The 15,839-nt window shown below is 39.3% G+C and overlaps 1 protein-coding gene across 3 annotated transcripts in view; it reads right to left on the minus strand.

Moving 5' to 3' along the window:
• Positions 1-15,839, minus strand: part of LSAMP (limbic system associated membrane protein) — a 991,063-nt gene that overhangs the window by 141,892 nt on the left and 833,332 nt on the right. For 2 of the 3 annotated variants that reach the window (XR_007516473.1, XM_049877029.1), the window contains exons 5-7: positions 9,688-9,808; positions 9,064-9,212; positions 1,507-1,542 (exon numbers count right to left, since the gene is read on the minus strand). Coding sequence is in view for 2 of the 3 variants with exons in the window: in XM_049877029.1 (XP_049732986.1) it covers positions 1,507-1,542; positions 9,064-9,212; positions 9,688-9,808 (306 nt within the window). In the remaining variant the exon portion in view is untranslated. The remainder of the gene's footprint in view (positions 1-1,506; positions 1,543-9,063; positions 9,213-9,687; positions 9,809-15,839) is intronic. The other variant, XM_049877041.1, reaches the window with a different exon arrangement.

Raw genomic sequence — 15,839 nt, forward strand, 5'->3', positions numbered from 1 at the left:
CTGCAGCAACAGTAGGAGATAACTGTGGCATGTCAGGAATTCAAAATGGGATATTTCCCAGGAAGACTAAGTTATGTGTCAAGTGTAAAAAACAGGCACATTTTAACAGTCCTTATTTTTAGTGGCTGGATTAAGAAACAGATTTCATCAATATTTTAGGGAAGTTTTTTATTCAACAGGGTTTTTCTAAATCTTTTATACTAAAAATAGTTTGGATTCTTCTTAAAATTTATTTAAGAATAAACCTTTTATTAAACCGTCTAGTTTATCCTTGAAACGTCGCAATCCTCATTTAAGATATAATTTAAAAGGTTTGCATATTTGAATACATTCATATGCAAAATATTTAATTTTTGACACTTTGAATATCTGTACTCAATTTTGGTCTAATTTTTAGTTTGGACAATTGTTAATGAAACCTGATCCATCTTCAAACTTAGAAAACAGCAGCTTTCTACCTTTAATTCTGAGCACATTTCTTTTATATTATATATAACAACCTTGTTTAATTGGATTTATTTTTTCCACACTAGGCCCCATGTGGCCTAGTTTCCATTTTTTCTCAGGTCTTTGATTGTTATTTGCCAATCACTTTTCTGGAATTTAATTTCAAAAGAAGGTTAGTTTCATTTCAGATTTTTTTTTTTTACATTGCTTTAATTTTATTTGCCGATTTGCTTTCAAATTGCCTTAAGCTAGAAGGATGTGGCTGAAACTTGCATCTAAATGTGATGTAGAAGGCAAATTTTAATTTGAGTGCCTAGAGTTTTATGAAAAGGAATTCAGAACGCCTACCTTGTTTTCTCATTCATGTTTACCACCATAGTTATGGTTCAATGGGAAAGTCCCTGAATAGGCTTTTTTTTTTTTTTTTTGTGCTTTAAGTGACGGTTTACAAATCAAGTCAGTCTCTCATACAAAAATTTATATACACCTTCTATGTACCCCTAGTTGCTCTCTGCATAATGAGACAAGCACACCCCTTCTCTCCACCCTGTCTTCCCCATGTCCATTCATGAACAGGCTAATATCTTAAGAAAAAGTAATGTCCTTCTTGTAATATGGTTGAATTTAACCTTTGGCAGTAAATTAATTCATCTTTCCAAGCACTAGCAGGGGTTTCAGATTCAGATTGTATAACCTTCCAGATGTAGGAGAGGATTTGTATTTTGGGGGGTTAAAAAATCAAACTGATTGTGTTCCAAGGATGTGATCATAGTTACTTGTAGTAAATACTGACCGAAGAATAAATTGATTTCTGAGTTTAGCATTGTCTCCCCAGCTACTGACTGACTTGAAGTTAGGTTGGGTGACAGACCTATTACATGCCTATCAACTGGTTTGGGAGCAATGGATTGATTTTTCCGTTGAAAGTTTAAGGAAAAAAAAAAGATTTCTATTGTGTGTGAATTTTGTGAATGTGTTTTCCCCCTTGTGTGTTTTGCATGTTATAGATGATGGAGAATGACCCAGCTAAAAAGCTACGGTGATAAAAACCATACTGACCTTGAATGGGGTGGGGAATTGTGGGTAAAACACGCTCTAAAGGGGAAAAATAGTAAGCATCATGGAACATTTATAGATATATATTTTTATGCTTAGTTACTCAAACAATGAAAAAACAGATGAATTTCAATGCCTGTAGGATTTTCTCTCCCATAAAGTGTTCTCCTTTCCTTTCTGTTGACATTAAAGTATCAAAAAGAGCTATAGGTGACATTTAAAATACAGAGACTTTAAGCAAAAATAATCTAAGTAGGGGATAACATCAGAATGTGGTTAACACTACAAATAGGACCCTAAATTCCACTGGAAAATCCACCACCAAGATTACAGTTATTTTGGAGATCTGCGTATGTTAATAGAGATCAAATTCAGGTCATGCATCTTCATCCTGGTTCTGGCGCCTTTGGCCCAAGACAGATGGACCTGTAACTAGAGACTTCTTCTTTGTTCTCCTGAAGCTTTATTGCTCATATCAGGTTTTACCCAAGCATCTGGGAAATTTAATAATAATTCAACTTTCCCCTCAGATTTATACTCCCATAATATTGTTATCAGTGCAAGGGTAATGGCAAAGTGATAAATTTCTTGACATGATATAATTTTATTAGTCTATTTCTTAATCCCGCCCTTTAGTTTCAATACAATCTCACCTGAAATTTGATCAACAAATCAATTTTTCTTGATGATACAGCCTGTTGAGGATGTAATAGGAAATGCTTTCCTTTTGAATTCTGGGGTCTCACCTCCCCATACGTACTGTCCATAAACTGAATGTGCTAACCGAGTTCAGACTTTCAGGTACCTTCCATTTATATCATCAAAAACCAGGTTTAACTTTAAATCCCCCACTGAGGCTTTTTCAGAAAAGTAGAAAGGAGCATTAGGGATAGAATGTCTTACTACCCCTAAACCCTATCCCCAACCCCAGTGCCCTATCTTGCAACATAATTAGCGCACACTTCTCTAAATTCCTCCTAGCAGCTTGACTGAATAAAGACACACTGGAAATGAAAAAGGAGTATAAATCAAAACCATAAAGACAAATGCATACATACATATTCCAATTTGATCTCCTGTCATTTTGTGCCATAAGCTTAGAAAGAGCAGGTTTTACTCGGATTTTGGACACTCAGTAAATCTGGATCCTGAGGAAACCTAGTCTTCTTTGCAGAGTAGGCTTTGCTCCAGCTTGGCTGAAAGGAGTAGCTTAAATGAAAAAGTTTCCTAAGTACATGACAATGGAGCAGGTCAATAATAGCCCAGTGAACAATTGTGTCTTAGTTACACAAGTGTCAAGTAGAAAAATGGTTTAAACCTCCACTGATTATTTGGTATTAAGTTTCCAGCTTTGAAAATAAATAGCTAAACAATTTTCAGCATTTATGTAGCAGTTGGAGATCACTGTGCCATATTATACTCAATCTACTGAACTTTATTTATTATTCTTACTATTATTCAGACTATTTAAATGACTCAGCTTAATATTTTCTCATCACTGTTCACAGCTGGTCAAATGCACTCTACCCTCATTTATAAGAGACCGTTTGTATTGCTAAGCCATCACACCCACCCTCCTTTCTTCGCCTTTTCAACTGCTTCCAGTCTTGTTATTATCGTCTTTGCTCCACCCTGTTATCATCTTCTTAGCTGCATCATGCACCATTAGTAATTCTCATTCTCTTAATTCTATCCTACTAACTTATTATTCCTTAGATGCTTCGCCAAGGAAGTTTTTTTATCCTTATTCTTCCATCATCATGCTGCTGCTATTTAGAGTCGTATGCCAGAGTTCATGGGTTCCTGTGTAAGAGTGTGAAGTGTAGACCACTTAACTGAAAAAGAAGTTCTCCAACTTTTCATATTCAAAAGGAGGGGACAACAAGGACCTTGGTCCTATGTTCAACGGCTGACTGGGAGATTTTAGAATGAGAGAGCTAAGGTTGGTCCTAGTGCTTTATGTTGTAGAGTTCAGCAAGACCCTTAACTCTGAGTTTGGCTTACTTATCTGCTAAATGGGGAGGTGGGTGTGGAATGCTGTTGGCTGATCCTGCTGGGCCACCGTGAGAAACAGCTAAATGAATATTAACTCTTCACATGAAGAACCATACATTAAAAATACCTAAAGGACAAAAGCCTGGGTTGAGAGGTAGGTATATATATATATGAAGGCAATTTATTAATTCAGATATGATTTTCTTTTCTTTTCCAATGAAAATTGAAGAGGTTCAATTATCTCTGAAGTTAACATATTCATTCAATGCCTATTCTTGAGACCAAAACTAGCCCCGCTGCCCACCTATTTCCTTCTGTATCCAAAGGGCACTCTCATGAGCAGTTTGCAGCTAGCTTTTCAAACTAGTAGTATTCAAATAGCAGCTTGGACTTTTTATTATGTGGCATCCAAAAGTAGCTAGTTAAGAGACTTTGCCAAGTCTTAACTAGCATCATTAAGTGGTGTATGTTTAAATACTGGACCCCTAAGATAATAACTTAAAATTATTTCTAAAGAAAAGGGGGGCACCCTCATTATGAGGACACTCTCCAGTGCTCAGTTGCTTATGTAGTGCTTTAAATTTAGTCACTTATAGGTTTATAAGTTAACAAATGTTTAAAATTAAAAAAGAAAATAAAAAATCCTTGCTATACACTGATGTGGTATGCCCCAGTATAGATTTCTTTGCATTTTTATTCTTTTGTACTCAATCACTTCAAAATACTTTATTAATCCTTGTATGTCCATCAAGTAAAAGGTAATTGGTCAGTAGGTCTGTCCTTATCTAATGTGTGAGAGTATTTTATGCCTGTAGCCAAATACTGGATGACTAGGCTAGCATATTAGCTCAAAAGCTCAATATGCTAAAGATGGGCCAATGGTTTAACTAATCTAGTGGATCCTAGGCTAGTGGGGGTTAAGGGAAATGGAAATAGGAGGCATCAGAAGCAGCCAACCTGGTAGGAAGAATATAACAATATTAAGCCAGTGCAAACATCTCATTAAGTGAAGAAAAGAGAGAGAAATTAGATGTTTCCTCACTTTCAAAGCACAAAGCATACATCTCTTAACCTTTTTCCCCACATACAAATATCTAGATAATGTATTGTCTTAGAGCCTAGACTCTGGGTACAGACTACCTGAATTTAAATACCAGCTCAGTCTTAGTTGAACTAGTTATATAACCACTTTGTATAATATAGAAATATGAGCGCCTAATAGGGTTGTTGGGAACCCTGGTGGTGTAGTGGTTAAGTGCTATGGCTGCTGACCAAAGGGTCGGCAGTTCGAATCCATCAGGCGCTCCTTGGAAACTCTATGGGGCAGTTCCACTCTGTCCTCTAGGGTCGCTATGAGTCGGAATCGACTTGACGGCACTGGGTTTGGTTTTTTTGAATAGCGTTGTCATGATGATTAAATGAGATCCTGTATATGAAGTGTTTAGCATGTGTATGAAGCACGATGCACAGTACACTGTAAGGACTACTTGATAATAAGCAGCACTGACATGTATCATCACCCTTATTCTTCCTCCCCATCTGTTGCTTTAAAACAAACAGCATAAGCCCTGAAACAAGATAGGTTTCCTTTGTGCTCAGTCATCAGTGTGGAAACATGGAATCCATTCTTTTGTTACACATGCTGACAGTGGATCTTCCCTTGTCGTCCCCTGAAACCCAAGTCTTGATCTAGGTGATGCATATTCTCCTGTCTGACAAAGACCAACGAGCCGAGTCACTGCCCATACACATTGTGCTCTTGAATTAGTGTGTTCAGAAAAATTATACAAGGCAATGTTTTATCCAGGGATGAGAAAAATATACAGTGGGTACTACCTGGATATGCAGACTGGAGTGGCATGGATCCTTGACAAATGGAACGTTAGAATGTGTGGAGAATAAGACAAATGGGAACAAAAGCTTCCATGGGCTTAGGAAAAAATATTAGCATGAATATAATGTATTCTTAAATGTTCAGTCAGTTGTTTGGACCTCTTTGGAGATCGACATTTGGATAGAGAGTTGAGCAGTACATGTATGTATGAAGCGGATAGTGGAGTGTGTCAGTGACCACAAGTTGACCCTGTGTGAATATTCAGTACATGTCACTGTGGTGGATGTGACTGAAAGTGTGCTGACCTGCTACCAAAGATGAATAATCAGGGACTCTGCAGGGGCTCTGGCTCCAGGTTTCTACCTGCTGCCGCCCCTGGAGCTCTGCCAGCTGCCTCGTCTGCTCCGAACTAGCTTGGTCAGCAGGGCACCCACCGCCCACACTGTGCTCTGTGTCAGAGTTGGCCAGCCAGGACCGCTGCCCCCCGAGCACCCTCCCCCAATCCTCATCTGTGGAAAGGTACGGCCACCAACACTTTCACAGTGTCTTCCTTCTTCCCACTAAGCCACCGATTGTACCCTGAATCTAAGAAATGGAAAATCTACTCACACATGCACTTTCTTTTGCCTTTTTTCTCTCCCTCCTTCCTCCCTGTTTCCTTCCCTCCCTCCTTCCTTCCCTTTCTTCCTCCCTTCCTTTTCTTTCTCTCTGATTCATTTTTTGCATGGGTGAAAATAGGCTACTATGAGCCTCATTCTCAAGGTTCTGACTACTGCAGGCTGTAACATTGCATCTTCCAAATCTAATAGGTGGGTGTTCCATTTCTGTTACAGAAGAGGTAGTGTTTCCCCCTTAAAATGTTCACACTTCAAGGTCTAAGAAATAGGGCAGCAGATTCACTAACTTCCTGTAATTTTAATGGCTCCTTTTTGTTTCAAAATCTAATAACCTGTAGTATTCTATTCTTCACTAAGTACTAAACCCCCAAACTTTCCCATAAGCTAGGAGATCGTTGCAAACCAAACGCTAATGCAGGTGCCTCCTCCGTACACTATGAAATGCAGAACTAGCGCCTGTGTGGGCTGCTCTGCAGAGGCTGTGTGGCCCCACCAGGAAATGTTGTTGTTGTTAGGTACCCTAAAGCTGATTTTTGACTCACAGGGATACTGTGTGACGGAGTGGAACTGCCCCATGGTTTTCTAGGCAGTAATTTTTACAGAAGCGGATCACCAGGTTTTTCTCCCACTGAGCTGCTTGGTGGGCTTGGACCAGCAATCTATGGGTTAGAAGCCAACTGCTTAAATATTTCTCCACCAGGGCTCCTTGATTCTCAGTTTGCAAACAGAGATTCTGTATGACTCTTGACATTTCTTAATTTTTCTCAATTTAGTCTGCTCATAGCCAAAAAGGCAGGGAAGTCAGATACCTGACTGTAACACACTGCTGAAGAGCAAGACTTCAAGGTGGGTCTCCTACTTTTAAATGGGACTTTTTTTTTTTTTATGAATAATAATAATAAAAAAAACAAACCCAGTGACTCATAGCGACCCAATAGGGTGATGAAATTATAGGGCTGGAGATTACCTTTCGCCACCACCCAGGAGACTGGCAGTATCTCCATGCCCTCAGGCACAGCTCATGCTCTTTCACTACTTCACTGTCTCATCCTTCCTCCCCTTCCCCTTCTTTTCTCTCAGTTTACGGATATGATTTTATTTATTATTTGAAACATATCCTTAACACCCTTCTTAATCTAAGTGGGAGAGGAAGAAAATACACTTTAAGGCAGAATTACAGTTGCTCACCTTCTCTGACTGATCCAATTGTCCCATTTCTTTTTTTCAATCCCTATAAAACCTTCCTATTACTAAGCATAGAAACCCTGGTGGCATAGTGGTTAAGAGCTACAGCTACTAACCAAAGGGCCGGCAGTTCGAATTCACCAGGCACTCCTTGGAACCTCCGTGGGACAGTTCTACTCTGTCCTATAGGGTTGCTATGAATTGGAATTGACTGGATGGCAATGGGTGTGGTTTTCGTTTTTTATTACTAAGTGTATGTTTTACTTAACCAAGTCAGATTTGTCTGAATCTTAAAAGGAATCTATAATGTCAGTAATAAAGCAAGCAACTGCAGTTCTTAATAAATATTCTTTCTTTCAGGCGTCTTGGGGATGTTGATGAACCTAGCTGAAGCAAAGAACACTGATATTGGTCTTTGAAGACAAGTAAACAGGGGTATGAATTTTAAACTTCATATTGACGCAGTATTTGTATAGCTGTATCACATCAAACTGTCACAAACTGAAGTCAATGAGAGTTATGAATGAGATATTTAAGACCAAATTTAGAATCATTTGTGGTGGTAGTTTTTTATAAGTGGAGTTGCATCTTGAGAGCTGTTTTAAAATAGCGTTACTACTACATTTCAAAAGAACTTTCACTAAAATTGATTTTTCTTGAAGTCTCATCTAAAATGAATGAAACAAGATGGAGATACCTCTCCTGGTCATAGTGTGTCTAGTTTTTCTAACTGAATCTGTGCAGAAAAAAAAAAAAAACTCTTAAAGTTTTGCTATTCCATGATAATAATAGATTCTTTGGATTAAAAAAACAAACAAAACATTGGTCTAAATGAACTTTCAGGCCCAGCGTGAACTAACTTTTTTGCTGGTTTTACTTATTCCTAGACATAGGTCCCTATTCCAAATTTTATCATTTCCCTCTGATCCCACTCATTATACTTCTGTCTCTTAGAAGCAGTTACTTCTACACTCATAGCCACGGGGTCAAAAAGGCAGAGGGGTCAAATAGCTGACTGTAACATGCTGTAAAGAGCAAGACTTCCAGGTGGAGTCTCCTACTAACATAAGTCACTCTAAAATGATTGATCCCTCACTAGTCTGCTTTCAGAGTCTTCTCTGGTCTTCAGAAATGTGTCTTTTTCCTACCATTCCATGTCTGCTCAAAAAAAAGTAACCCAAAAGTCCTGTTTTCTGCTGTCATATAGAAACCTTTCTGCAACTATTTTTCCTCCTCTAGATTTTATATTAGGTTTTAATCAGTCAGTCTATCCTTCCTCTTGGGTTGTTAAAAGTATACTTACTTTTTTCAGCCTCCTTTTCTTCCAGCATCTTATCTATTCTTACTGAATATTTCTTCCTCAATCAATCTCATTTCTGCCATTTTTAAACTGTCATACACTCCCAGGCTCTTATGTCGCCTCTGCTTCTTAAAGAGACCATCACGCCAAAGAGATGTGTATGGTCAGTGAATATTCTTGCAGTTTAAATAACAGGAAAAAAACAAAAAAACAAAAATAAAGCCCCAAAACCAAAAACCAAACCTGCTGCTGTCAAGTGAATTCTGACTCATAGCGACCCTATAGAACCGAGTAGAATTGCCCTACAGGGTTTCCAAGGAGCAGCTGGTGGATTCAAACTGCAGACCTTTTGGTTAGTAGCCGAGCTCTTAACCATGGCACCACCAGGGCTCCAAAAATAAAGCAGCTATCAAAAATAAGCCAGGGGATAGAGAAAGAAGTTGCTCCACTTATGAATCTTTCCTTATGCACAGGAATTGATAAGAGTATTGTTTTTGTTTCACTGACTATATTCTTATTTTGTATAAGTTTACCTTGAATAGATAAGGGAATGAGTTTTCAAGTTTTCCAAGTGAGATTTCAATAAACTTAATTCTATGGAATTGGGCCCTTCTTTTTTGCATACTTACTGAAAAGGACTAGGCTGGCATTGGTGACCCCCAGCTTGTTGGCAGCCACGCAGGTATAGTTGCCATAGTGCTCTTCAGTGACGTTGGCCACAGTCAGGGAGGACTGGCCCTCCGTGCTCTTAATCTCCAGACCATTGGCACTGTTTATTCTAAGATTTCAAAAACAGAAGAGTGAAAAGAAATACTGATAACATTTCTAATTTAGTCATTCCTTCCCCAAAATTACATTGAAGGAAAAGTAAAGAACTTAGAGTCTGTTGTTCCCTGCTCAATTCCAGACTTCAGTTGTGCAATCTCGTATTATCAGAATCAATGTTTGTCAACACAGTAGACTCAGGAATGAATGAGTTCCACTGGCCTTGAGTTTCTGGTCCAGGACAGAAAGACATGCAGAGGGAACACTAATCACTGAACTACCTACCTCACTTTCTGCATTTTACCTGGGTGCTTTTCGGCTTCAGCTTATGAGCTGTAGGCCCCTAAGCACGTGATAAAGAAATATGGAAAAGCAATAGTCTAATAGTATAGGTCTGCATCATTACATCTCTGGTTTTGTCATTAGTAATTGTGGGGTCCCTACGACCACCTGGTGGGGCATTGGTGTACTACAGGTTTGGGACATACCTGGTGTCATCCCGGTACCATTCAAAGTCAGGTGCAGGCACTGCAGAGGCTTCACACTTAAGTGAAGCTTGTCGCCCTGTGGTGGCTTCGTTGCTCTTGGATTCTGTGATAGTGGGAGGATCTGTAGGAAGGACAGGTACACAGGTTTACGTGAGAGTCAGAGAGCACTCCAGAATTTCCATGCAGGGAGGAATTAGGAAGGACAATCTGATTGGAAAGGGGCTGGAAAGTCTTCAAGCTCCATTTATAGGAATTATATGATCAGCTGAGTGGGACAGATCACTAGAAAACTAAATAAAATGAGATGATTAATGAAACTGGACACTTGGTTCACTTAAACGGGGCATTTAACAGGATTTTATGGAAATGGGACCTAGGGTTTCTTTTTCCTTCCTACAATGCTCAAAACAAATTGCCATGGAGTTGATTTCAACTGGCGATGCCTCTTACAATAGATCATCAATTATTCCAACTGAAGAGTATAATATCTACACAGGTTTTTATTATTGTGAATTAAGCTGCTATATGAAATGGGCATTTTTCTTTCTCATCATTATTGTTATTATAGTTTGAGATGGCTGCTAGGTGTCTCATGAAAATAATAGAAGGCTAAGGTCCTTTTAACCCAAGCGTGGCCTGATATTGCTGCAGGAAAGACACTCCAAAAAAAAAAAAAAAAAAACTTGTATTACGTGATTATTTCATCTTCTTTTATCGTATGTGTTCACTTATCTCTGTGACGTGGTAAATTTTGTGTGTTTTAGGTACAGTTTGAAGTCTGTCCTGGTACATAGAAGACTTCCTGATGTATCAGCATTCTACTCTCTCTCATTTGTATACTTTTTTTTTTTTCTTTCCCAGGACTGGGCCTACAAAAGTATAAAAGGCTTGAAATAAGCTTAGAAACATATCTGACATTATAATTTTCTGGGGTTCTTTACAACAGTCCTGAAGTGGGTGGAACACACATTTACAGGTCCGCACAACTGAAGCAGAACGGTAGATTTGAATTCCTGGCTTGACGATGCTGTGTTCATGCAGGTTGTGGACCTTCAAGGAGAAAAAGACCCTTTCCCCAAAGGCTATTTGACAGAAAATGGCAACTTGGCTGTTCACATGTGGAAAAAAATAAACCCAAGCATGCCTATTAGACTCACAGAGAAAAAAGCCCTTTTAGGGAAATTAGTAAACTATAATATACAAAAATCAATTAAACCCTGAACTTCAGCACCTGGTGCATCTCACATATTTTTTCATTGTCTTTATATTGGAAACTATTTTCCAAGTTTTTGACCTACAGAAATCCTGATATTGTTAGTTTAAATGGATGTACAAAAGCAGAAGTTTGGTCTGCAATTTTCTGCCTCATTTCACGTGCACATCAGCATGGACTCCTGTACATCACTGTCAGAGAGAAGGAGAGCTAGAGCACATGGGGGTAGGCACTGTCAGCCCGTTTGTAAACGGGCATGCCAGAGTGGGCTCCTATCGTTGCTCTGCTTTAGACTCATCTGCCCATTTTCACACAGGCACCAAAGGGCAGCATGATATAGTGGGAGGAACCCGGGATGGGAATCTAGGAGTGCTGGAGTTTTATTTCAGCTTGGCTCTGTGGGCCTCCCATCACACTCTCTGTCATTCTGGGCCTTAGCTTTATTATCTATAAAATGAGAAAGCCACAATTTAACGATCTATAGAATCCCTTCCAGTTATAAAAATCTCAGTTCGAGTCAAAACTGTCCATTCTTTACATACATCAGTTGGTATCATCATGACCCAAGTGTATTTTCTTACCCATACCCACTTAATACTTAAATTGCTAAATCTCCATATGATAACTCACGCATCTATTCCATGGGTTAGAAGTCAGGAGTAACAGCCAGAGTAGAACACTTGGTGTCTAATTTTGACACTGTTCTTAAGCAGAAGTGGGGCCTGGGCAAAAATCTGTACCAGTTTTAGTCTGTTCTTCCTCATCTTTCAAAAGAAGGAGTTAACTTGAAAAGATCATCAAGATTCCATTCTATCACTGTGTGATGGGTTATATAAATCATTTAGAGCACATTAGTTCAAAGGTTAATGCAATAATTGGTAGTAAGTAGTAGTGTTGGCAGGGTGGGTGGCTGGTATTAGATAGGAATAAGGCATAGAATAGAGGTTAAGAGCTTGAATTTAGAGTCTGATAGACCTGAGCTCAAGTCTAGACTCTGTTCCTCAACAGAGAGTTTAGTCCTTGCTCAGAGTCACATTGCTTCAAGGTTCTCGTCTACAAAGTCAGGGAGGAGCATTTGGAGGTTGCTAAAGTAATCCAGAGATGACCTGCACTAGGATTGTGACACAGGGACTGGAAGGGAGTGGACAAATTTGAGAGACATGGGCCTCATAATCAACACTGCTAGCAATGAAGGGTGAGGGAAAGGAGGAAGAGTGGTGAAATGTCTGGTTCAGGCATCTGGGTGATGCCACCCAAGATGCATAAGGGAGAGAGACAACCAGCAGTAAAAGAGTCAATATATGTTATCTTCCCTTCCTCACCTCTTCTCACCATATTAGGTTCCTAGGCTTCTGGGGACTCCACAGTCTGTAGCACTGTGGCCTACCTACGTTATGGGTTGAATTGTGTCTTTCAAAAGGTATGTTCAAGCCTAACCCTGGTAAATATGAACGTGTCCTTATTTGGAAATAGGGTCTTTACTGATGTAATTAGTTAACACTAGGTCATACTGGGGTAGTGTGGACCCTAATCCAATGTAACTGGTATCCTTATAAAAAGAGAAGAAACACAGAGACAGACACAGAAGGAAGCTAGCCATGTGAAGACAGAGGCAGAGACTGGAGTTAAGTTGCCACAAGCCAAGGAACACCTGTGGCTATCGGAAGTTGGAAGAGACAAGAAAGGACCTTTCCCTAGACCTTCCCTGATTTGGACTTCCAACTTCCAGTACAGCGAGACAATAAATGCTATAATTTTAAGCCACAGACTTTGTAGTAATTTGTTATGATAGCCATAGGAAACTAATACAGCTGGGAAAATAATTTCCTTGTAATTCTATTGGTTCATTCAATTTTTCAATCTGTCAAATGAGTTTTAACCAGTGTTATGTGAGTTTCTGGAGACACACTGTCATATTAAGAAATTCATGATGATGGCTCCTGCTTTGCTAAACCAGCCCTAAACCTGGACTGGGCTTCACACTCCCTGTACCACCACCACTGGCGCCTCAAGATAATCATGACATGGTAGATGCCCTCAAGCGTCTCTACCACAGAACAAGGTCCCAGCTATAGTTTTGAGGCAGAATTCTTCCTTAGCTTGGATATTTCCTGGCAGGAGTTTATTTAGTGAACCTCTGAGACCCCCAGGAGGAAGGAATGCTTTTTCTAATAGAAAAATTTGGGAAGAAGAAACTGGGCTTATTTGACTCATCTCTTCTGTTTCTTCCTCTTGGGACCAACCTTCTGGCAGGGAGCAGTTCTCCTATGCTTCTCATGCTGGAAATCTTAACTTGGGCTCTCTCCTTCCCCTTTTTCTTCTCTGTCTTCAGGCCAAGACTGCCATGATTTGTGAGGGAAGTTGCTCTAAACTACTACCTCTAAGCATCTGGATCTGAAACCAAGGGGGCATTTTGGTCTCCCATACCTCTTTTATTGGTGTCCCCATTTGTTTACAACATGGATGGCTAGTCAGTAAGCTATTCATTAGCCCCTCAGAGACCCCAGCATGGGAAAGCTGGCAGGGAACTAGGGTTGGGCAATTCTAGTGCATCAATCTTGGGACAGGGTGGTAGTGGTCAATTACAAAGGCCAAACATTTGCTTCTCTCTTTGAAAACTTAGGAAGTTTCTAGCACTGGGGTAAATTCACAGATAATTATAAATGAATGAAGAGGAAGTTGTTCCTAATATTTCTCAAACGACACTGTGGTGCGGGTCTATTCTTTCATGGCTTATTGGAATGAACATTTCAAAACTGATTTGTAATGAATTTGGTAGCGGTGAGGCTAAGAAAAACTATTACAAATCATGCCACCGTAGTGTAGTTAAAATAGTAGATGTCATCCTTGCTCAAAATATGATTATAATAAAAATGTGGCTTCATAAAAGTGCTGCATTGGAGGTCCATTGTTATCCTTTACATGACTAGGGAGTAGTTTACAATTGTCACAAGACTCTTCTGGTTTTCATTACTTCAAAATTCTGGGTTCTGAAAATATGAATAAGGCCTTCTTCTTCTTACATCACCAGGAACAAGGCTCTTCCAATTACAATGAATAGGATAACAATGACAATGGCTGAGGAAACAAAATATTCTTTAATCTTCCATATGTTAGAAATAGTAATGTAAAAGAAGAAAATTCTCTGAAGGATCCAATTTATAGGCATTTATCATGTGTAAGCACTGTACTTGTACTAGGCTGTACATAAAATTTTCATCCTAATAATAGTCATAAACACACACACACACACACACACACAAACCCAAACCCGTTGCTGTTGAGTCGATTCTGACTCACAGTGACCCTATAGGACAGGGTAGAATTGCCCCATAGGGTTTCCAAGGAGTGCCTGGTGGGTTCAAACTGCCAACCTTTTTGGTTAGCAGCTAAACTCTCAACTACTACGCCACCAGGGTTTCCAATAATAGTCCTAGGAGGTCCATGTTATTAATCCCGTTTTATGAATGTGAGGATAGGCTCACAGATGTTTCATAACTTGTCCAAAGTCACATAGTATTTGGTGGAGTCTGGATTTTAAATCAGGTCTCTCATGTTCTGAATCTCTCTGCTTGCCTGATTCCATCTGAATGAGTTAGAGAAAAGTGAATTCCTAATAAGGAAAAATACCAACTGCTGATAGCTTGAAAGGCAAATGTTACATATTTCTGCTATTTACAGGGTAACAGAAAATGGCATAGCATGCAATGACATAGGTGACATAGTGGATAGAAGCCTGGATTAGCAATCAGGAGAAGTGGGCTCAATTTCAGCTTCTGCCACTTAGAATGTCACCAGAGACGTTTTGACTTACCGGAGTCTTTCATCTATGAATGTAGGTGATGACACCTGCCTTCTTATCTCACATGTTTGATGTAAAGATTAAATGAAATCATGTGTATGAAAGCACTTCTGACATCTAAAGTGATTAAATTTATTGTTTTTATTACCATTATTCACACAGTGTCATGTAAGGACGGTGGGCTTTGGAGTTAGACCTGGCTTGGAGTCTCTACCACCTACAAGTTCTCTGATTTTGTACCAGAGAATGCTTACATTTGTTTTATTTTGCTTTTTTTTTTTTTTGCCTTTGACTTGTATACATGGGAATGATATCAATTATCTCCCAGGGTTAGTGTGCAGTGGTGTACCAAGGGGGTGGAGGTAGAGGGTATAGACAATAAGAAAGGCATTGTCTGTAGTGAATTTAAAAACAATAATAAACCTGATTAACGTTGGTCTTTTTTTTTTTTTTTTAAATCACCATGTACTGGAAATTCTAAACAATGTCAGTGATAAAAAAAAAAAAAATAGTCTCCCACTGAGGTCGGCCCAGCCCACCACACCTCCTCACTTCGTTTGCCACTGTCAGCGTGAGGATTGCAGTGAGTGTATATGAAGCCTCCAACATAGTTCCTGGTACTCTGAAGATACTGAAAAAATGATAGTTCTCATTCATATTACAAAATTTTGCTAGAAAATGAGAGTACTCCAAATTCTTACTGGGTATTTCCCATGAAGATCTCATAATAGATTAATAAATATTAGGAGGTGGTTTTATGGATATCTTCCATAACACAAAAATATACTAATGGTCAGCACAATAACTGCATAGATCTAGCTATGAACAGCTAGAAAGGGTGTCCAGTCTGGTTCCATACTAAATAATCATTTTTCTACAAATTTCCTCACTTGGTAATTTTTTTAATCAGAGCACTAAAAAGTCCAGTTAAGAGACATTCATGTTACTTCTGCTTAAATAAATGGTTTTAAACAAACGGGTATCAGTGTAAGAGTGAGCTTTGGAAATGCTAGAGACCCAATGTCCCCCCGCATCTGTGTTGTGTTGATTAGTTAGCTGTAGACACCAGGGTGGAGGCACAGGTGAGTTCAAGGGGATGAAAGCGAGTGCCGATGTGAACCCAGCTGGAGAGGTAGC

Source organism: Elephas maximus, chromosome 1, assembly GCF_024166365.1.
Source record: "Elephas maximus indicus isolate mEleMax1 chromosome 1, mEleMax1 primary haplotype, whole genome shotgun sequence".
NCBI lineage: Eukaryota > Metazoa > Chordata > Mammalia > Proboscidea > Elephantidae > Elephas > Elephas maximus.